The sequence below is a fragment of the Canis lupus genome, chromosome 9 (assembly GCF_011100685.1).
Source record: "Canis lupus familiaris isolate Mischka breed German Shepherd chromosome 9, alternate assembly UU_Cfam_GSD_1.0, whole genome shotgun sequence".
NCBI classification, from domain to species: domain Eukaryota; kingdom Metazoa; phylum Chordata; class Mammalia; order Carnivora; family Canidae; genus Canis; species Canis lupus.
The window spans coordinates 23,988,363-24,010,040 of NC_049230.1; the positions used below are offsets into that span (position 1 = coordinate 23,988,363).

Below are 21,678 nucleotides of genomic sequence, written 5' to 3' on the forward strand. Positions count from 1 at the left end.
TGGCCTGTCAGGAGTCAGCCAGAGTCCCTCGGAGTTTCTCCTGATCATTCACTACCTGCAGCCAGGCTGACCATGCTTCTGCCCACGTTTTTTAATCCATCAAGGAATAATCGAAATGACTCATTAACACCTCCTGAGGATTCACAGAGCACCTTTAGTTCTGATTCTCCATTCTTCCTCCCATGGTTGCCTGGGTTGGGAATTATCTCCAACTTTGCTCAGAGAGGTTAAGTAACTTGCCCAAGGTCACACAGTGGGAAAGTGGCAAAACAACAACAACAACAAAAAAAAAACTTGTGTCTCCTGCCCAGCAGTTTGGCAGGTGCTCCCATAATCTTTATGGAAGGGCGAAATGTGCCATTTCTTCATTTCACTGGCCTGGGGGTGCGGGGATTGTGTTAGGGAGAGGAAAGCGGTTTCCCTTCCTTAAGGAACCTTTGACCTCCTTAGTTCACTCTCACTTCCGAAGAAGTTAACAAATTTAACTCTAATCGCTCCGATTAGACCCTATGCTCAGTGTATCTATTATCAGAGCAAGGCTACCGCCCCCAAGAGCCACGACGAGTCAGTCTAGTATTTTCCTTCTCAAGAGGGCAAAGCCCAAAACCCAAACCCAAACCCAAATAAATCGCTTCCCTTTGCCCCGAACCATGCAGCCCCCACGCAAGCCGCCACGAATCCCCGAGCCCTTGCGCGTCCGCAGGCGCCCCCGACACACGCCACGCCACGCCACACTGCGTTAGGGAGGCGTCGGGGAGGGGGCGCGGAGCGCGCGGGCCGGGCGCGGCGGGGAGCCGGGAGGGGGGCGCCGGGCGCGCTGCCAGGCCGCGCCGCACCGCGGGGGCCGGCCGCCCCTCGCCACGTGGTGGTGGCGGCGGCCGCGGGGTCCCGGGCGCCTTCCCAGCTGGAGAAACCCGGAGCAGCCGGGGAGGAGGAGGAGGCAGCGGCGGCGGCGGAGGAGGAGGAGGAGCGGGGCGGGCGGGAGGGAGGGGGGCTGGGGGGAGGGGTGGGGGGTGGGGAGAGACCCGGCGGCGGCGACAGGGCGAGAGCGGAGCGCGGTGCCAGGGGGGTGGGGGCACCGGTGCCCGTCTGGGGAGGGAGCAGGCGGAGGGGGTAAGCGGCGATTACAAGCAGGAACCGGCAGCAGCTGTGAGTCCCCGGCGGGGCTGGGGCGGGGGGAGGGCAGCGTCGCCCCGGCCGGCCCCGGGGTCGCAGGGTGGGCCGCAGGAAGGGGGCGGGCGCTCGGCCGCGAGTTGGCCCCGGCGGGCCCGGGAGGGGAAGGGTCCGGCGCCCGCCGCCCGCGTCCCCCCCGCCGCCCTCCCTCTCCCCCTCCGCCGCCGCTCCTCAGGCCGCACCGCCGCGGGAGCCCCCTTCCCCGGCCCGGGGACGGCCGCCTGGGGGCCGGGGCTCGGCCGGCAGTGGGGGAGGGGGCTGCGTGGTCTCGGCCCCCGAGAGGGGAGGGGCGACAATTTCTGTCGGCCGAGCTGAAGGGGTTTAAAGGGCGGCCCTTAAAGGGGCCGCAGGAGGGGCCCGGGGCCGAGCGGGCACTCCCTCCCCAGCCGCCCTCCGCGGCTCCCCGCCGGCGCCCCGGGCCGGGGGCAATGCGGAGGAGGGCAGCGCCTGTGGGGCGGCCCCGGGCACGGAGCCCTCGCCGGTGGGGCTGGGCCCGAGGAGGCGGGCTGGGGGGCTAGGGGGTGTGGTGAGCGCCGGCGGGCGGAGTTGGGGGAGGGGATTTGCCCGGGGAGCAAGGGGTTAAAGGTGGGGCCGGCCCTACAAACACGCGCACACACTCCTTACTCAGACCCGGTCACACGCGTTTGCCTGGTACTTAGTGGGGGGTGGGGGTGGGGGTGGGGGTGGGGGCGCAGGCCTGAGCCCTCCTCACTCCAGGCTCCTGCCGCCGGGCCGTGGGAGGTCGCGGACCCCACTGCCTCAACTCGCACCCCACGCCGAGCCGAGCCCCCTTTGCTACGCGCACACACGCTCCGGCGCGCGCGCACACACACACCTCGGACATTCCCATAGTGCCTCACGTGACACACGGCCCCGAACGTGCCCACCCTTCACACACGCTCACGCACGCGTGCACACACAAACACACACACGGCCTCCGGGCCACTTCCCAACTCCACTCCCGACCCCCAGCCGCAGCCCTGCGAAGGCACTCATTGACTGTGACACACCTACACTCATTCACAGACACACACACTCCCCCCCACACATGCCAACCACAGACACACATTCATAAACAGGGCCGGGAGAAGTACACACGCACCCCCTCGCCTACTCTCTCCGAGCCCTGAGTCATTCCTGCCCCCTCTCAGGGCTCCCCATTCCCCTACGTTGGAACACATTGGCGGGCTAGGGAATTCTTGGGCAGCCCCTTCGCAGGGCTCCCCTCTCCTCCCCACGGTGTTGTTCCCTGGGAGGTTGCTCTGGGAGGTTCCCTGGGTGTTGCTCTGGGAGGACTTCCTGTGGGTCCCAGGTCAGAGGCGAGGAAGGCCTGGAGGGTTGCCACAGCTCTGCTGTGAGTGGGGGAGGCACTTCCTTTTCCTGAACTCTGGGATCCTGCAGGAAGAAGCTGGGAAGTTGGGTGGGGTCCCCACAGAGGCCGGCCCTGGCTGTGGTGGGGTTGACTCTCCCAGAAGCACTGGGGCTTAGGGAGGAGGGGGGGGTGCGCCAGAGGCCGGGAATGAACTTGGCCTGGAGGTACTTGGGGGAGGGGCTTGGGGAATTGAGGCCTGGGGGGGTGAAGGGGGGCTGAGGAGTACATCAGGGCAGTCCCTGGCAGGGTCCTGACAGGAAGGCAGTCGTTTCCTGTCCACAGGTCTCCCTGAGTTCTGGGAGGAACTCTTCCCTGCTGCTGGCAGCCTGGCTTACTTGGCCCTCTTGGCCTTCCTCTAACCCCCAAGTCTTTGGCTGGTTGTAGCACCTTCCCCTAAAGGCAGCAGAAAAGACAGGGCTTAGTGGTTTGGGGAGGAGATGGGATGGGAGCTCCCCAGCTGCCTCTCTCGGCGGGCCACAGCATTCCCGGCCACAGCGTTCCTCGGCCCAGGTCGCAGGGGTATCAGGGACAATCTCCAGGCTGCCCTCTCCACCGTTGCTCCTGCTCTCCCAGGAGGCCCAGTGGGGGCCGAGGCACGGGCCCTTGCCATGGAGTCCATGTTTGAAGATGACATCAGCATCCTGACCCAGGAGGCACTGGGGCCCAGTGAGGTGTGGCTGGATGCCCCAGGAGACCCCTCGCTGGGGGGGGACATGTGCTCCGCCTCCCACTTTGCCCTCATCACAGCCTATGGGGACATCAAGGAGCGGCTGGGAGGCCTGGAAAGGGAGAATGCCACCCTCCGACGCCGTCTCAAAGTCTACGAGATCAAGGTCAGAACTTGGAGAAGATGGGGGAGCCGGGGGGGGGGGGGGGGGCGGCTAGCTGTGTGTGTGTTGGGATGGGGGCCGCCAAGGGCCAGGAATCCCAAAGAGAGTCCAGGATCCACACTCAGGAACTTGAGGGTCTCCCATGAGGGATGGGAAGGGTCAGGAAGGCATCCTGATGGCCGAAGGGGTGGGACCTTGGATCTCAAGATGTGGTTGGTGGGAGATGTCTCCAGGCTGTGTGGATCCCGAGTGAGCAGGGGACGGAGGGACCAGGACTTCAAGGCAGGTTGTGGGGTGGGGGCCCGCCCTAGGCTGAAGCCCAGCCAGGGAGCTGGGTGCCAGCTCTCCTGAGGGCCTGCCTGCCCACAGTACCCACTGATCAACGACTTTGGAGAGGAGCACGGCTTCTCCCTGTATGAAATCAAGGATGGCTCCCTGCTGGAGATGGAGAAGGTCAGCCTGCAGCAACGGCTCAACCAGTTCCAGCATGAGGTAAGCCCAGGCTGGGCTCCCTGAGCTCCTTGCTTCACGGTGTTTCTAACACCTCCCCCACACCCCAGCCCCTGTCTCCTTGATCAGAGGTGGCCGCAGTCTCCCCTAGAATGGGCTGGGCGTCTCCCACCCCTCCATTGGGTGCTGGCCATGTGGGCGGGAGGCTCGGGGAGCTCTTGGGCTCCCACATCAAGGATGGCCTGACCGTGGCATGCCCTCCCCTCCTTCCGGGCCCCATCCAGTTGCAGAAGAATAAGGAACAGGAGGAACAGCTTGGGGAGATGATCCAGGCTTATGAAAAACTTTGCGTGGAGAAGAGCGACCTGGAGACCGAGCTGGGGGAGATGGTGAGGCCCAGGGAGCTGGGGGTGCTTGAGGGTGTGACCTTTGTCGTGTGACGGTGTGCAGCCCTACGTGTGTGTGTCTGTGGGTTCCTGTGTGTCTCTGAGTGCCCATCCCCCTGGTGAGTGGGGCTGAGCGTGTCACACAAATTGCGAGTGACTCCCAGCACACCCTGGCCATGCAGCCTAGCAGACTGGGCCTCCGTGTATGTTTGGGTCTCGTGCTGGGCCGACTCTGTGCCTGGGGCACTGTGCCTGGAAGGCTGTGTGAGTGAGGGCAGAGGTCATCGGGTCTCTGTGACTGCTGGGATGGGTCTCCGCACGTGTGCGATTCTGAGTAGGGGGATGGCCACGTGTGTGAGCAGGTGGGCAGGCGTCAGAGTCAGAGCACACGGTCTCTGCCAACTCCTGCCTGTGACCTGGATCCAGTCGCTTAGCCTCTGTCCCTCCTCTGAAAAGGGTACATGGTAACAGCATTGCTGGGTTGTTCCGGGGCATCTGTGTAAAAATGCTCTGCCTTAAGAATCATAAACATTCAACATGGCCTTTAGTGTGTGCCAAGCACTGATGTGATCACTTTAGATGCATTTACTCATTTTAATGCTTATAACAAAATTACGAGGTAAGTGTGGTTATCCCCATGTTATAGATGAGACAGGCAAAGTCCAGAATGGTTGTCACATCTGGAAATAGAAGTCCTTACGCTTCTGAGGGGGTGGCTCTGTTTGGACCGAGGGATCCTGTGGTCTTCTGAGTGTCCCGTGTGTTCATGACAGGGAAGAGGCATTAACTCTAACCTTGCAAAGGGGCAACAGCCAGAAACATCTGCATTGCAGTTGTTGGGAGACAAGACCTCACACTCGTGGCCACTTCGAGTGCAGTGCAGTGGGGATGTGTGACTTGGGGCCTCAGCTCAGTTTAGGAGGGATGGCTTCCCAGAAGTGGGGGAATCCTGGGTTTGTGAAGCCCTCAGGGGTTCCCTGGTCCCACACAGACCCCACCCCTTTGTCTCTCCCCGCAGCGGGCCCTGGTGGAGACCCACCTGCGGCAGATCTGTGGCCTTGAACAGCAGCTACGACAGCAGCAAAGTCTCCGGGACGCCGCCTTCCCCAGCCCCAGCCCCCCGCCCACCCCTGGCCCACCATGTGCTGATCTGGACCTGCACTACTTGGCACTGAGAGGAGGATCTGGCTTGAGTCACGGTGAGATCTCTACGACCCCCGATGTTCCTGCCCTAGAGTCCCCAAGCCTACCCCCCTGTTTCAGCATCACTGGACACCTCTCCCTTCTGGGATTGATAGTTGACACCCCACTATAATGTCTTAAATTTCTCCCGTAATTACCGTATCCCTCTTTCCCACCTGTTCCCTTACGCAGTGTCTCCCATCAACACCCCCTCCCTTACCACCAGCTTTCCCTGGCTACCCCCATGCAGTTCTCGTGTGTGTCAGCAGAGGGCACCTGTACTCAGAATCCCCATCCTGTCCTAGGTGTTGATTAGCAGAGGCCAGAGGATGCTTGGAGATTTGAATGTGGCCAGGGAAGCCCTATTCGAGGCCACAGTATTATTTTGTCCCTGGCCTCCAGGAAGATTAGAAGTAGCAGCTCAGGCCCTCCTTCTTTATGGCCCTCAGCAGAGGCATCTTGGGGTACCTGGCCTCTGGCTGGCCCCTTTGGATCTCTCATGCTGCCACGCTCACCTGTTTCAATCTCTTCTGCTCTGGGAGTCAGTGGAGGGTCCCAGCAGCCAGACCTAGCCTGACTTTATCCTCCCTCCTGGTAGCAGGCTGGCCAGGCCCCACAGCCAGTGTGAGTGAGCTGGAGCGACGGCGGCTGGAAGAGGCCCTGGAGGCTGCCCAGGGCGAGGCCCGGGGGGCTCAACTTCGGGAGGAACAGCTCCAGGCTGAGTGCGAGCGGCTGCAGGGGGAGCTGAAGCAGTTGCAAGAGAGCCGGGCCCAGGTAAAGGGCAGGGGCACTGGCACCCAGGACCCTGCCCAGAGCTCCATAGAGGCCTGCAAATAGCCTTTAGAGGCCCAGGACTTCCTCACTGGGTATAGACTGGCCCTGGGAATGGTAAACGGCGGTGTGTGTGTGTGTGGGGGAGGGCTGGGCAAGGTTACGTTGGCATCTGGCATCTGACCTCAGTCTTCCTTCCTAGGATCTCGCCTCCAATCAGTCAGAGCGGGACATGGCATGGGTGAAAAGAGTCGGGGATGATCAGTAAGTCCCATCTGAAATCCTCTCTCTCTTAATAATCTCTGTGCCCTGGGGGTGGCATTTCCCAGGTCCCCCTTTTGGTTCACTTCTCCTGTTCTGTGTTGGTCAGAGGCCCTGTTTTCTAGCATCAGGGCAGTGGGGTTTGGCTGGCTTGTGTGGCTTTGCATCCTTTACAGGAAGGAGGTGAAGTTCTGGGATGTTGCCTTTGCTTTCTTCTGGCACCCAAACTTATGTCTCCGTGAGGTATCAGGGGCTGAGAGATTTTTTCAGCAGCTTTACTGCTGTGTTCTGTGTCCCCTGGTGAGTTTTTAGGCCTCTCTGGGGCCCCATTTTCTCTCCCAGTAACAAGGCCAGTTCGTTGGGTTAACTGTTCCCTCCCTGGTGAGGAGGAAGAAAGTGGTCTCTTTCAGGATCTGTGGTGCCTTGTTTCCTGTTTCAGGAGAGAGCTGAGGCTGAGAAGAGGGGCTTACTGTGTTCTGTAGCTGCAGGGAGGGGAATGAGAGCCTGTTCTGCTGGGGTGTCCCTTGGAAATCCAGCTGGGAGGGAAGGGCAGCAGGGAGTAGGGATGGAGCTCCGTCAGTGGGGAGTCGAATGGTGGGGGCCTCTAGGGCAGCACTGGGCAGCAAGGGAGAGGGCGATGGCAGCCTGATAGCAGTGAGCCTGATGCTTTTCACATCCGCACCCTGAACTCATCCTCTCCCGCTTTCTGAGAAGTAGAGCACAAACCTTCTTCCGCCTAAGCCTTCTCCCCTGAAACCAGTCCTGTGGCACAGGCTCCATACTTTCATTGGAGGGGAGGGCCAGGGCCCAGAGAGGGATGGGAATGAAGTCTCCAACCCACAGTATCCCCAGCTATAGGACCCCAGGGGTCCTCCTTCCAGCAGGCTTCCTTCTCACCTTCCTCCCAGCTTCTGGCCACCTGGGGGTACCCCTCACTTCTCTCTGCACCCTGGGGTAAGGGCCTGGGTGGAGCTGTGATAGTAGTGGGGTGTGAGAACCTAATTTGTGGGACTGGTAGGTGGGATCCCTCAGCTAGGCTGCTAGGCGGTGTTGGGGTGCCTGTGCAGTGGTGCACCCTAGCTTGTGGCTGAGGCTCAGAGCCCATCCTAGCCCATGTGCCCAAACTCAGAACACACACACACACACACACACATTCTAGAAGCCTAGTTTGCCTCAAAAGTTATAGCACAGAGCCTTTTATGGCTCAGTGAGTCCAACCCCCTCTTAGCAGACCAGCAGTGAAGGCTCCTCTAGCTGGTGGAATCCAGAGAGAGGACTTTTTTGGCAGGGCTGGAATCTGAACAGCCAGGCTCTGAATCCTCCCAGGGATGCTGAGTGGCTTTGCTTTACCGACTTCAGCTCTGTGACCCCAGGTTTCCCTTGTAGATTCAGAGGTCAGTCATTACTGAGAGATGTGAGAGGAAGGTGATAAGGGTGGGAGGCCAAAGAAGGAATGGTGGATTCCAAGGGGTCAGGGCTGTAAGTGAGCGAGAGAAAGAACTCCTCCCATAAGGTGCTGGTAGAGATCAGAGCATCCATGCTGCCTGCCCCTGTGGCCAGCACAGCCCCTTCCCTTCCCTTCCCTTCCCTTCCCTTCCCTTCCCTTCCCTTCCCTTCCCTTCCCTTCCCTTCCCTTCCCTTCCCACCCCATCCCTTTGGCTTGAGGAAGCTGCGCTTTGGCTTTGCCCAGGGGCTGGCCGGAGCCACTCTTACCAGAGGTGACCTCTGGCTCCTCCCCTCCATCCCGACGATTGGGACTCTGCATCGGTGCCTTCTGGACCTCTCACCCCAGAGCCAGCCAGGCTCTGCCTGCCAAGCTTCACACTTTTTTGCAAGCAGAGCATTTCTGGACAGCCCCAGCTTGGCAAGAGTTAATTCTCAGAGGAAGTCCTCACTCCCCCGGCAGTTTTATTTTCTTATAAACTCAGCTCCTTTTGGTAATTGCTTCCCGAGTGCTCCCTCCCCTGTCCTCCCACCTGAAGCCTCAGTCACCTGCTCTCAGCTCACTTTCCCCCAGCAGCCCCTCCTCTTCCTTCCACTTCGTCCAGACCGTCCAGGCTAGTGGGAGCTGTCCCTGTGGACTTTCCTAGGAAAGGACTGCAGGGCTAGGTTACGCACAGGGGGGCGAGGGAAATCCCTGGATCCAGGCTGCCCATCTGTGGGAGCCTTGTGTGTTCCTGCTTACCTGTCTCAGTTTGGATACCTCTAGGGCAGCCAGTTTTACTCTGGGAGTCCTGTTAAAATATCCTCCCTTATACTGCCACTGCGATTAATTCCCTCTACTCTCCCTGCAGTGGTCCTACCCATGCTGAAGGGACAGGCTTGTGAGGCAGTCTGGGCCCCAAAGATTCCCAGTCCTTCCCATCCCAGTCCCCAGTCCGCCAGCTCTGGTCATTAGTGTACCTCTGAAAGTGGCTGTCCAGACCAGACCAAGCCACTCTGCCACCCTCCGGGTCTGACCTCCGGTCACGATTGCCCTGCTATTTGGTCAGCCCAGCACCTAGTAGCTGGTGCCCAAGGGACAGAGTGTCCCAGAAGAAGAGCTGTTGGAGGTCAGTCAGGGACCAAAGGCAATGACGAGGGAGGGTGAGAGTGAAGACCAGCCTACTCCTTAGGATGCACAGAGGTAAAGACCGTAGGAGGAGGGGGGTCTCAGTCAAGGTGGGTGCGCAGAACCCACAGCTGCCTCCCCTCTGAGCCCAGCTCAGAGTCATAGGTCCTGGTGTGGCCCTTCTGAGGGCGTGGCTAGTGCTGAGGGCGGAGGGGAAATTGTGGAGTTGGGGTTCGTTGAGGGGGCTGGGGGCTCAAGTAGGCAGGCCCGTGAAGACAGTGAGGGCCCAGTGACGGAGGGGGACTCCCAGAGAGAAGATGGGGGCTCACTGTGAGCGATGAGGGAGAGAACCATAGGGCTTGCTTTCCCCCCCGATGTGGGGGGCTCAGTGCTGCAGCCCTGGCTCTTTTCCGCCACCCCCCCCCCAGCCCTCTCTCCGCCCACAAGCCTCTGCGTGGGCTGCGGTTAGTGGTGGGGGAGAAGTGTGAACTCGGAGAGAGAGGATGGAAACTCTGCACAGAGGTCAAGGGCAGTGTGGGGTGGGTCAGGACGGAAGTCGGAGACCCCCGTCCCCATGTACCCTGAACTTAGTTTCATGCCCCAGAACCAGCAGGCCCAGGGCCTCCCCCTTCACGCTTCTCACCCTCCCTACTTCCTTTCTTTCAAATCTCCTTCAGCCAGGGCAAGGGTGCTCACAGGAATTAACCCCTGAGCACTTGCAGCCCTGGGACTCCCCAAGGGTGGGGAGCAGCTCTCATTGTGGTCTGAGGGATTGGTGGGCTTTGAATCTGCCTCTGACTTTTTCCTTGCCAGGAAGGCAGAGAGCAGCTCTTCCCCACAGTCTACTGGATGGGAAGTGGTGTACACTCCCTTCATTCTTAAGCCAGAGTCATTGAGCTGGTTGGTATCTCCAAAAAAGGATCAAAATGAATGTCTGTCTTCATCCACCTGTGTCCTGGGCACTCCTGATTCTTCGTCCATGTCCATGTCCATGCAGGACCTTAGGTGAGGCAGTTTACCTACAAACTCATCCTCTCCCAGAGAATGTGGCGGGGGCATTGTCCCCTTCTACTGCTGGGCAAACTGAGGTTCAAGGAAGTTAAGTGTGAAAATACAAAGTGGGTCCTGAGCAGATGGGCCGATTGTACCTCTGTGGTATCTTTCTGGTTCAGGTTCTTCCTCAGGTAGGAGGCTCTCGGACGAGGGATGATCAGATGATTTTTTTTGACCAAACCTGATCAGTTCTGAAAGTGAAATTTTCAACATGTAAACATTTCAAAACCTTAGTAATTACGCTGGGGCAAGTGGTGTGAGCCAGGATGGTCCTGAGTCCTGGGCAAATTGGGATGCATGTGCCCCACCCCTCCCGACACCCACCCTCTGGTTCCCAGCCCAGTGCGAGCTGCTGGGCTGAGTGGTAGCTGGGGAGGCTTTCCAGACACAGCGAACATCGAGCTGTGCTGGGAAGGTGGCAAGGCTGCCACGAAGAGCCAGGGGCTCTGTGGACCTCGAGTCATAGCTGGTTGAGGAGAGTGGAGGGGCTCAAGGCGCCTAAAAGGAAGTGGTAGAGCACTGGGTTGTTGCAGAGCGACTTCCTCCTCCCCGTGGCCCGCAACCTCAAGTCCGCTCCACGGCCGGGTGCCTGTGGTTCCCTCCCCGAGGGTCGGGCGGGAAGACTGATGCTGGGTGTGCCCGTGGGTGGTGGAAAGTTTGGTCCCTAAAGTCCCCCACGAGGCTGAGCTGGCTGGGAGCAGCTGGCAGGGGTGGGGGGCAGCTCTGGGCAAAGCTGGAAGGGCTGGGAATGCTGGATGTCTGTTGGCCTCCCGAGCCTGAGTCAGCTGCTTATTCTAACCCCAGGACCAGCTCTGGTCTGATCTTGACCCCAGTCCTACCCCGACACTGATCCCAGCCCTGCCTTTAACCCTGCCCCTCGTCCTGACCCCAGCTGTGTCCACAGTCCTGATTTGATGGAAAATGGAACTGTCAGCCCCAGCCCTCATCTGAGCCTGACCCCAGCCTTGCTTGTGGCTTTGTGTCCATCCCTAGTTCCAATCCCATGGCCCCGCACTGGCCCTCATGGTGGCCCACCCAGCACGGGCACTCAGTGAACTTCCCTGAAAGGCACCACCAAATCCATGTGCCTCACAGTTGGTTTGGGGTAGAAAGAGCCTCTCAGCAGAGGAGGATGTTCCTGACTGTCCTCATCTCAATTGCTTTATCAATCACCGTTAAGATCATTATTTCTAGATGAAATTTTGAGATCCCTGAATTATTCGTGGAAAGAATGAATGAAAGGATAAATCAATGAAGGATGGAAAGATCTGCAGTGGAGGGAGTCCTCCTTCCTGCCAGCTCTGTCATTTGCACTCTGGCTCCTCTGAGGTGCCAGCTCAGCAGGCTGAGGTGCCAAGAGCAGGTTTGAATCCCTGTTTTGTGCCACCACGGCTCTGTGACCTTGAGCCAGCTTCTTAATAGCCTTGATCTTCCCATAACATCTATCACCTTCCTCTTCTCTCCGGGGGCAGGGGTGGTGATGCTCAGGCTATTGTGGAACTCCCCAGCCGCTGCCTCCTCATCTTTCCCTTCTGCCACCTTCCTGTCCCCCACCCCTTCCTGATCCTCTTGGAAGGCAGTACATTGCTAAGCGGTCAGTGGCCTGGGGGCCAGAGCTCTGTTTCAGTACCTTCACTGCTCCTCAGCTTGATGACTCTGTAAGCCTTACTTTTGTCATCTGTAACATGAGAGAGGAGTGGCAACACTTTGGGGTTGTTGGCAAGATTCAGGAATGTTGTTTAGAATGATGCCAGGCCCGTGTCAAGCACTCATAAAGATCATCTATCATTCTTTTCTCCCTAGGTCCCTCCCAGGTTCTGAGAGATGTAGATAGAACTTTCCCCCATACTTTAAGCGATAAAAAGGTGCTCCAGAGCAGCCATTGGCTGCCATTCACCTGACCCATGCTTCCCAAACAGTCGTGATGGTGGGAACTAGCATTCAGGTGTGGGCCGGGAAGCCAGGAAATGGAATGTGTATTCAGGTGCATGTGCGCAAGCCTTGGTTGTGTTGTGAAGTTGAGATTTTTTTCCACTGAATTGGCAGTGTTTTCTAATGTGAGTCATTCAGGTCGTTAGCGAATTTAGCAGCCTGGGCCTGTGCATCTTGAGGTGGGAAGAGATGCTTGAAGATAGGGGCGGTCCTGAAGCTCCTAAGGGCCAGGGGATGTCAGGAGGTCAGGCCCCACCACCTTGCTCAGGGGAGTCTTAGACATCTTTGTGAGGCTGCCCATGAGGCTGCCCGGTGCTCCAGGAGGAAGATCCTCACCTGCCCTCACCAGCCCCCTCTCCCAGTACCTGGGCAGAGCTTGGGGAGGGGCTGGGCATTCTGGGCTCTGGGCTTCTTCCCTCTACTTCCTGCTGGCCTGTCTGTTTTTCTGTGAGGAGGGTGTCAGGAGCAGGGCAGTAGGAACTGGGGTAGCTGCTGACAAGGGGAGGAAGGCAAGTGGAGAGATAGGAGCTCGGGAACTGAGTGTGGCAGGTGAGATCTCCAAAGCAGGGTGTGAAGGCAACGACCTGTATCTGTCACTGAGATACAGCAGTATAGGCGGATGGGGAGAGAAACTAGCGGCTGCTAGTCAGAGGGGAGATGCTCCCATCAGTGCCCTGCTCAGAGCCTCCTCCTCTCCCACCAACGAGGGGTCAGCATGGTGCTCTAAAGCCCCCAGTCTGATGGGGAGACAGAGCTCCTTGCCCAGTCTGCAGAGGGGAGCCTGTCTTTGGGGAGTCCCCAGTTTAACGTGGGACACACAGGCTGGACCTTCTGGTCTGATGGGGGAGATGCCATTTCTTCCCAAAGACCCATGAGATTAATCTCAGGGAACACAGGACACATCACATGAGGGCTGAGACGTGATGGGATTGAGCCTCCAGCACCTCGGCCAGGGTTCCCCAAAGGACTTCCTCCTCTCTGCTCCCTTCCATCCCTGTGCATCCCCACATGGGTAGTGAGCCCTCTCCCTAGGAAGTGGGCTTGTCCCCCAGAATCCCAGCCTCTTTGCAATAATTTGGCTTTGGCCCAAATGGGTTAAAAATAGTTTTGTTGTGGGAGGGGCTTTTGCCTCCCACATCACCCAGCTTGCCCCGGGGACTAGCAAGAGAGAACCAGCCAGTGAGCAGAGAGCGCAGAGTGAAGGAGCTCAGTCATTATCTACCCTCTGCACCTCAGCTTTTCCTGCCCTCTGAAGCCCTAACCTCAAGACTTCCCCTTCTCTCCTCCAGGGTCACACACACACACACACACACACACACACACCCTGTTCCTCACACTCAACTGGCCTCACTCCAGCCTTCACTCCCTCCCTTGCACACGCATCCTCTCTCCCATGACCATTACATCAGAATAGGGACAGGCTCCTCAGGGTTTGGAGATACCTCCCCCAGCACCATTCATGCCCAGCTCCCTACAGCTCCTGGAGCAAGAGGGCATCCCCTGGGAGGAGATCCGCTAGAGTGGCTGAGCCTCTCCCTGCCACTTCCCTCCAGCCCTACCTTCCACAAAGTTCAGGAGTCCCTTCTGGACTTGGTGAGGGAGCGGGGAGATTCAAGGAAACCAAGCCCCCGCCTCGCAGGCTGTGTGTCCAAGCCCCAAACAGAGATGAAAGCAGTGACCCAAGGCGACCACAGAGAGGCATGTGAGGTCAGGAAGGGCTCCCTGGTGGTGCACAGCCCAGGCTGGGAGAGGGGAAGGTCAGTGCTGAGAGAGAGAACCTTCTGTAGTCCTGGGTCAGAGTGACCCAAAGAGAAAGGAAGAGAAAAGGAAGTGGGTGAAGTCTTTGCTAAGTTCAGAGCCTGTTCCAGCTCCACGCAGGTGGGTGCCCAGGAGGCAGTGGGAGGAAGAAATGGAAGAAGAAAGGCAAACAGATAGGGAGGCTTAACTCATTCTTTACTTCCCAACCATCTTCTGGGTGCCAGGCCTGGGCAAGGTACTGGGAATATAATGCTCCCTTTTGAAGAACTGCCAATGCAGTTCCAGAACAGGGCAATTTCTGATAAGTGCTTATTGTGCGTGGCACCCTCTGGAGGTGTGTGGTATGTAGCCGCTGCTCACAAAGACCTCCGTGTAAAGGACTCCCTGGAGATCCCGGGAGGTGCACCACTCTTAGGGGCAGCTCTGACGTGGATGCGAGGCGGTGGACTGAGAACTTGGTGGACTTGGGTTTAAGCTTATCACTTGGCTCCTCTGCTGAGCCAGAAGGCCATGTCTTTACTTACGAAAGGGGGTCTTCTTAGGCGGTACAACACTGGGGTCCCCGGCCTTTCAATGGTGAGGACTCCTCACGGACCCCTGCCCCCAACACACAGTTTGTACTCACACTTTTAGTATTCGCTCTTTGAGAAAATTCACAGTTAACTAAAAGCTACTCTAAATACAGTGCCGTTTTTTGGTGAATCTGTTTGTCACCACAGCTTCTGCATAGATTAGAAAAACATTCACATGTTTTCACATTCACCTGTATCAGATGTGCTCACATTCACATACACCTGTATCAGATGTGCTCAGGCTACAGGCAGTGCTTGGTGAACACACGCATTCAGGGACCCCTTGGAATCACTGAGCTCCCCAGCCTGTGGTCTGGGAGCCACAGCCCTAGCCTAAGGTAAGGTTCACTGGGAAGAGAGGGAGGCTCCCTGGAAGAGGCAGTGTTTGAGGTAGACCGTAAAGCCCAAGAGGATTTCTCCCTTGGGGTAGGAGGGCCCCAGGAGAGCCAGAGGTTGGGGCACAGCCAGTTCTCCCTCCACAGCGGCGACAGTAAAGCCACCTCCCTTCCCTTCCTCAACTCCCTGCCCTCTGACCTCAGGGTCGGGCAGGCTGGAGTCAAGCCTTGCCTGGGGATGTCTTTTAGGGTGAATTTGGCGCTGGCTTACACGGAGCTGACTGAGGAGCTGGGCCGGCTTCGGGAGCTGAGTTCCCTGCAGGGGAGGATCTTGAGGACTCTGCTGCAGGAGCAGGCCCGGAGTGGCGGTGAGATGGCGCCGAGGTGGGGCTGAGGTGGGGCGGGGCAGGGGAGGCCCGGAGCTGGGTCCGAGGGGGGGGCAGCGGGGCGCTGGCGGCCCGCGGCTCCCCGCCTCTGACGCCCTCTCCCCGCCACCGTCCGCCCCCCCCCCCCCCCCGCCCGCCCGTCCCGCTTCTCTTCCAGGCCAGAGGCACTCGCCGCTGTCGCAGCGCCACTCCCCGGCCCCCCAGTGCCCCTCGCCCTCCCCGCCCGCGCGCGCCGCGCCCCCCTGCCCCCCGTGCCAGTCCCCCGCCCCCCAGCGCCGCTCCCCCGGGCCCCCGTGCCCCTCGCCCCAGCAGCGCCGCTCGCCCGCCTCGCCCTCCTGCCCGTCGCCCGTCCCGCAGCGCCGCTCGCCGGTGCCGCCGCCCTGCCAGCCCCCCAGCCCGCAGCGCCGCTCCCCGGGGCCCCCCGCCTGCCCGGCCCCGCAGCCGCGGCCCCCGCCGCCCCCGCCGCCGGGCGACCGGACGCCGGCCGAGCGCGCCTACGCCAAGCCGCCCAGCCACCACGTGAAGGCGGGCTTCCAGGGCCGGCGCAGCTACTCGGAGCTGGCGGAGGGCGCGGCCTACGCGGGCGCCCCCCCGCCCTGGCTGCAGGCCGAGGCCGCCACGCTGCCCAAGCCGCGGGCCTACGGCGAGCTCTACGGGCCCGGCCGGCCGCTCAGCCCGCGGCGCGCCTTCGAGGGCATCCGGCTGCGCTTCGAGAAGCAGCCGTCGGAGGAGGAGGAGTGGGCCGTGCCCGCCAGCCCGCCCAGCCCCGAGGCGGGCACCATCCGCTGCGCCTCCTTCTGCGCGGGCTTCCCCATCCCCGAGGCGCCGGCCGCCGCCTACGCCCACGCCGAGCACGCGCAGTCCTGGCCGTCCATCAACGTGAGTGGGGCGCCCGCGAGGGGCTCCCTCCCCTGGGCCGCACTTGCCTCTGCCCCCGTGCTCGCGTGGGTGGGCCTGGGTTCCATTCCGGGCCTCACCCTTAGAAGCTGCGAGACCGCGCACAAGTTACTGACCCTCTCTGATCCTCGGTTTACTTATCTGCCAAATGAGGGCAGTGATTATATGCCCTAAATCCATTAGAGGGTTCCTGAGAGCGAGACAGTGAGCCGAAAGCCTTCTGCTGTTACACTAGGGATGGAGGACGTGATGACTGCCACAGGTCTTGGGCCCACGCGAGGACAGGCCTGCTCATCCAGTTCCCTCCATCTGGCCTCAGAGCCGCTTCTCTTTCCCGGCTGTCCTAGAAGACAGTCTGTCTCAGGGCTCTATCGTTTCACTGAAATAATGAGCTTCCTGAATGTCAGAGCCAACCCTTGCCACCTGGAAGGACCAAAATATATTCTAAAGCCAGATAGAAAATTATTTTTGGGTTATACATTGTTTGGGATTATCCATTGCTTTGAGTTATCTGGGAGCCGTGTCTTAGTCATTCTGGGGGCATGTCTGGGTCTTGGCTTCCCTCATTATTGCAGATGCCCTGGCAGGCTGAGCATACACACCTCCTGGGGTCCTGTGCCCTGGGTTGGGGGAATGGATGCTGAACTGGTGGAAGGTGGCAGGGAGGGGGGTGGAGGAGGGATGGTGCCCAACAAAGGGTAAGCAGACCTTTTCTGCATGTGACAGCCCTGCCTTCCCTGGGTCTCAGGAAAGGGCAGGCTGGGCTGTGGGGACCACGAGGGAGGATTGGGGACCATAAGTGACTCCCCTTTCTCTCCACAGCTGCTGATGGAGACAGTGGGCTCTGATATCCGCAGCTGCCCCCTCTGCCAGCTAGGTTTCCCCGTCGGGTACCCAGATGATGCCCTCATCAAACACATTGACTCCCACCTGGAGAACAGCAAGATCTAGGGTGCCTCGCCCACCCACTGGCTGTTTCTCCATCTTCTCTCATCACCCCCAAACACTCACTTTGAATGCTGCATGAATCTCGTGGGGGGCCCCTGCCCCTTGCGACCCCCAGATACCTCCACTAGCTACTGAGTCCATGTGTGTGCCGTCTTCCCTGGTCTAGGCACCACTCAGCCCTGGCTCTTCCTGGAAGGCCAGCCGAGGCTCTCCCCAGCTCCCTGGCTTCTGCTGGGGAGGTAGGGATCTGGGCTGGGATGGGGAGGGGCCTACCCCACCCAGCCTCTCCCTCTGCCTTTCCGTTCTCAAGACAGGGTTGGATCCAAGAAGATGTCTAGTGCTTGGGCCCAGGGGAGGGGGAGGGTGTCAGAGGACTCTGGGCGCTCCCCCAGCCTCTCCCCAGATGTCCATCTTCCTCAGGCTGTGCTCTGTCCAGGGAGTGCCTCCCTATGGGGGCCCGGAGCCTGCCTTGTACACTGATACCGGTTCCTCCATCCTACGGCCAGCTTGGGGCTCTTGGCACAGGGCCCCCTTGGGGGAAGGAGGCATCTTGTTTCTGGCCATTGCCTGCAGGCTTGTCCTGTTCTCCTCATGCTCTGCTCCTCTGGGGAATAGGGAGGGTAGGAGTGGAGAGGGAGGACCCTGCAGGACTGGGAGGATTCAGCCTGCAGAGGCTGCCCTGAGGGCAGGGGGCACGGGGGACACCCTGCACCGTGACCCCCAGGCCAGGGCAGTATCTGTGCCAGCCTCCCAGGTCCCCACATCCCACTAGCACCAGGACACAGATTGTTAAGACAGATGCCCCCCTTCACCCTTACCCTAGTCGGGTCCCTGATATCACAGGTGACACCACGGGTGCCCTGGAGCCCGTGTGTGACTCGGCCTCTGTTATTTGGGTGGGTGTCATCAGCCCTGCCTCCCAGGCCGGAACCTGCGGATGGGCCCAGGGTGCTGTTGGAGATCAACTTCAAAAGAGCTAACCCCTTTTCCATCCCCCAGTGACCCACATTCCCTCTGTGAAATCTACCTCAGAGTTGTACCCTCAGAAGGATGGGTAAGCAGGAGGCCAGGGGGTCCCCAGGGCTGAGGTGGGGAGCTTCCTGCGGCAAGAGCCTGCTGCCCCACGATGAATCCAACCTCCCCCCCACCACTACCACCACTGCGAGCGTCTTCCAGGTCTCAGCCCCGGGGCCGGTGGCAGTGGGCGCTACTGTCAGTGCATGTCCCATTCTGATCCAACACTTCCAGGCCCCCCTCCCCCACCTCCTCACACCCCTCCCTTCCTCCTCAGCGCAGGGGAGTGAAGAGGTGTGTCAGGCAGGAAGGGGCCAAGGGACTCCAGAGACACATGGCATTGTACCTTGAGTGTCCCCCTAGGGTGGGGGAAGGGGAAGGGGCCTGGAGAGGGAGGTGGGGGCCCCTGAGCTCTCTGAACAAGTTGAAATCCAAATAAAACTTACCTGTTCCATCTGCTCTTGGTCTGTGCCCTCCATGGCTGAGGTGGGGGGTGGGGGTGGGGGTGGGGAGAGAAAACCCTTGGTAGCAGGAGGTTTTGCAAACTCTCAAGGAACCACAACCATAGCAAAGTGGGCACTGAACAAGGAGGAGATGCATGGGCCATCCATCCATATTTTAGGGTGATTGTGGAGACATGGGTATGCAAGTGGCCACAAATGACTTGTGACATGGAGCTTATTTAAAACAGGTATAGGGGATCCCTGGGTGGCGCAGCGGTTTGGCGCCTGCCTTTGGCCCAGGGCGCGATCCTGGAGACCAGGGATCAAATCCCACGTCGGGCTCCCGGTGCATGGAGCCTGCTTCTCCCTCTGCCTGTGTCTCTGCCTCTCTCTCTCTCTCTCTCTCTCTGTGACTATCATAAATAAATAAAAATTAAAAAAATAAAAAAATAAAACAGGTATAGAGAGATCCCTGGGTGGCTCATTGGTTTGGCGCCTGCCTTTGGCCCAGGGCATGATCCTGGAGTCCGGGGATTGAATCCCACATCGGGCCCCCTGCATGGAGCCTGCTTCTCCCTCTGCCTGTGTCTCTGCCTCTCATGAGGCAGTGAGGCCTCATGAGGCAGTGTCTCTCATGAATAACTAAATAAAAATATTAAAAAATAAATAAATAATAAAATAAAACAAGTATAGAGCAGTAGATGGTGTCTTTGTGACAGAGCACCAACCAGCCCTGAGCAAGTGTCAGGGACTCTTGAATTTTCCCTCCCAGCAGGTCTGGTAGATAGGTAGAGGTCCTGAAGCTTTGGGGATTCAGTAGCAGCTACGTCTTCATCCAGTGATATCTGCATGGCAGGAACCAGGCTGGGCCTCAGAGAGGAAGAATCCGGGTTCCACGTCCTTATGGCTCTGAGAGCAGTGGTGCGGCTGGCCTCCAGGCTCAGCAGCTGCCTTGAAAGCCCCACAACCTGGGAAGTCAAAGCCAGGTCATAAGCCTGTGACTTCTGCCCCAGTCAGGGCTGTGCCCTCTGCAGAAAAGGCCTGAGCTCTGTTCACCAACTCTGGGTGCCTTTCATTTCCACGTGACCCCTTCAGGCCAAGGATTCACTTAAAACGGGGCAATTGCTCATCGAAGGCCAAGGTTCAGCTCCAGATCCAGGGCAAACATTCCTCCCCATTCAGTGCCAAGTCCAAACCCCAACAGGGAGATGTTCCAGCTTCCCCTGCTCCCTTTTTTTTGCAGTTAACAACTACAACTGGCTTCTAAAAGTTTTTCCAACCTTGATTCCATCTGCAGCCAAATCCTGAGTGCCAAGGAAGGTGAGAAAAGCCATCCCTATGGGACATGGCTTCATAAACCATGCGAAAGAAGGTTCTGGAACGTTCTGGAACATGGCACTCAGTGCATCTTGGTGCTCTTCCATCTCAGTCAACTCATGGGGAAGAAGGCAGCACCCAGGTTTCTGTGTTTGGGTCATCTTTGGATCTCGGGACGCATTTGCTAGCATTCACGTGAATTAGGGGTGGTACAGGGACATGAAGCAAAGAGAAATCCCAGTCATTAAGAAAAGGGCAAGGGATGACCTAGGAATGAACTACAGGCAGGGACATGACCTGGGTAGCCACTTCTGGTCCTCGGCATGTCTGAAGGTAGGGAGAATCCAGGTATCCCACAGCCTGGACACTTTCCGGTCACCAGGGTGAGAGGTGTGTGGGGACATAGGGTGCATATTGTGGTAGTTTGTCTCCTTGATTTCTGGGGACTTGAGAAGAGGCTTGGGTGCAGGGTGGGAAGTTGCTGGGGGCTGGGAGGGAAGTGGGGGTAAGGGAGAGAATTTGTGCATCCCCAGCCCATGTCCTCCAGAACCGCAGCCTTTCATTTAATGCTCCTCACACACAAAGGAGAGAACAAGAGAGGTGGGTAAGCTGGAGGAGGGCTGGGGAGCCCTGGCAACACTCCTGTCCTCCAGCCAAGGAAGATGGTGATCAGACAAGGTGGTGGCTACTCGGGCTACAACTTATCTGTGGGAGTAATGGGAGTGGGGGGCACTAGGGCCTGAGAGAGTGTGGGGAGCAAAGGGATCCAGATCACTAGGCTTCTGGAAAGATGAGGCTGGGACAACTTGCACAGGAGCAAAGTGGAGGGAAGACCTCTGTTGAGGCTGGAGAAGATGCCCAAGGGACCCACTGGCTCCTGCCAGCACAGGCCCAGGGGCAGATGCAGATGAGGTAGGTGTCAGGAGATTCACAGGAACCAAGACATCATGGTTCCATCTCCAAGTGTCCAGTGAAGGGTCAACACCATTCACATTCTCTCCAGCTCTGGCTTCTCTGCCGTCAGTCTCTCCCTCACCTACGAGCTGCCTCATCTCTGGGGACCCTGCATTCCTGCCCCTCTCCTGCCAGCATCTCCAGCCAGGTCTTCCAGGCCATGGAGCCCTCTGCCCCTCTCCTGGGTCCCTGTGTAGACCATCATGTGATCCGCTGAGGAGCAAAACAGCTCCTTTCAGAAGTTGGGGGGGTGCTCACGCATGTGAGCGCACGCGCCCGTGTGTGTATGTGTGTGTGTGTATGTGTCAGGGGAGAAGCTGATCGCTAACAAAGAGGAGGGGTGTGTGGGTGAGTCAGCCGTGTTAATGAGAAACAACTCACCCTGCTGATGAGGACTAATGAAGAAAAACAGAGGGGGTGACATCTTTATATAGGGTAGGGGGGAGCAGGACAACTCCCTCAGGCCCACCTCTCCCTCAGCAAGGACAAGAACAGAGCAACTTTGGCTTCCCCAGGAAGAATTGAGGTCAGACGCAAGTATGAAGCGTCGAGAACCAGGAGGGTCCTAATGGGGAAGAGGGAGGACAAGGTGTCTGGGGGCAGAAGCCAGCTCCTGTCGGGGAACCGTGATAGATCCTCCGGTGCCCTGCTCCTGTTCTTGCCCTTGCTCCGATTTCTCTGTATTGATTCCAGAGAAATTCTAGGCTCTCGAGACTGTGCCCCTGGATTGCCCAAGTGCCTTTAAGGTCTAACCACACCTTCAGGGCTGGGAGGGTGCTGGTGAGGATGCACCAGTGTGCCAGTCTGTGCGCTGCGCTGCTGCAGCGCAGACTGTCTGTGGCAGCCCCAGAGATGCCTTTGGTTGGGGGCATTGACTGTCTATAGAGATGGTAATGACCCAGGAGGCCTGGCCAAGTCCAGGGCTGGAAGGGGCTGGCACAAGGAGGTGGGGGTGACTCTGGTATCTGCTGGCTGCCCTGTCCTTGTGGCAGAGGCAGAAACCCCTGAGAACCCACAGCTCCACCCACCCTCTGTGCCAGTTCAGCCAAGGGCAAGGGCACCAGGCGTGCCTTGCAGATGTTCCAGTTGGCTG

At 58.9% G+C, this 21,678-nt stretch overlaps 1 protein-coding gene across 4 annotated transcripts; it reads left to right on the forward strand.

Moving 5' to 3' along the window:
- Positions 1-1,002: 1,002 nt before the first annotated feature.
- On the forward strand, positions 1,003-18,330 carry TBKBP1 (TBK1 binding protein 1). 4 transcript variants are annotated; one of them, XM_038547519.1, is made up of 10 exons: positions 1,003-1,149; positions 3,119-3,378; positions 3,745-3,867; positions 4,110-4,214; positions 5,230-5,410; positions 5,992-6,167; positions 6,367-6,428; positions 14,876-14,994; positions 15,170-15,891; positions 16,732-18,330. In XM_038547519.1, the coding sequence occupies exons 2-10, from the start codon at positions 3,154-3,156 to the stop codon at positions 16,858-16,860; spliced, it is 1,842 nt and encodes a 613-aa protein (XP_038403447.1). In that variant the 5' UTR covers positions 1,003-1,149; positions 3,119-3,153; the 3' UTR covers positions 16,861-18,330. The 4 variants fall into 4 exon arrangements, with proteins under 4 accessions (XP_038403447.1, XP_038403448.1, XP_038403444.1 ...); XM_038547520.1 differs by lacking the exon at positions 1,003-1,149 and adding an exon at positions 1,838-2,709; XM_038547516.1 differs by lacking the exon at positions 1,003-1,149 and having other exon boundaries at positions 2,719-3,378.
- The last annotated feature ends 3,348 nt before the right edge of the window (positions 18,331-21,678 follow it).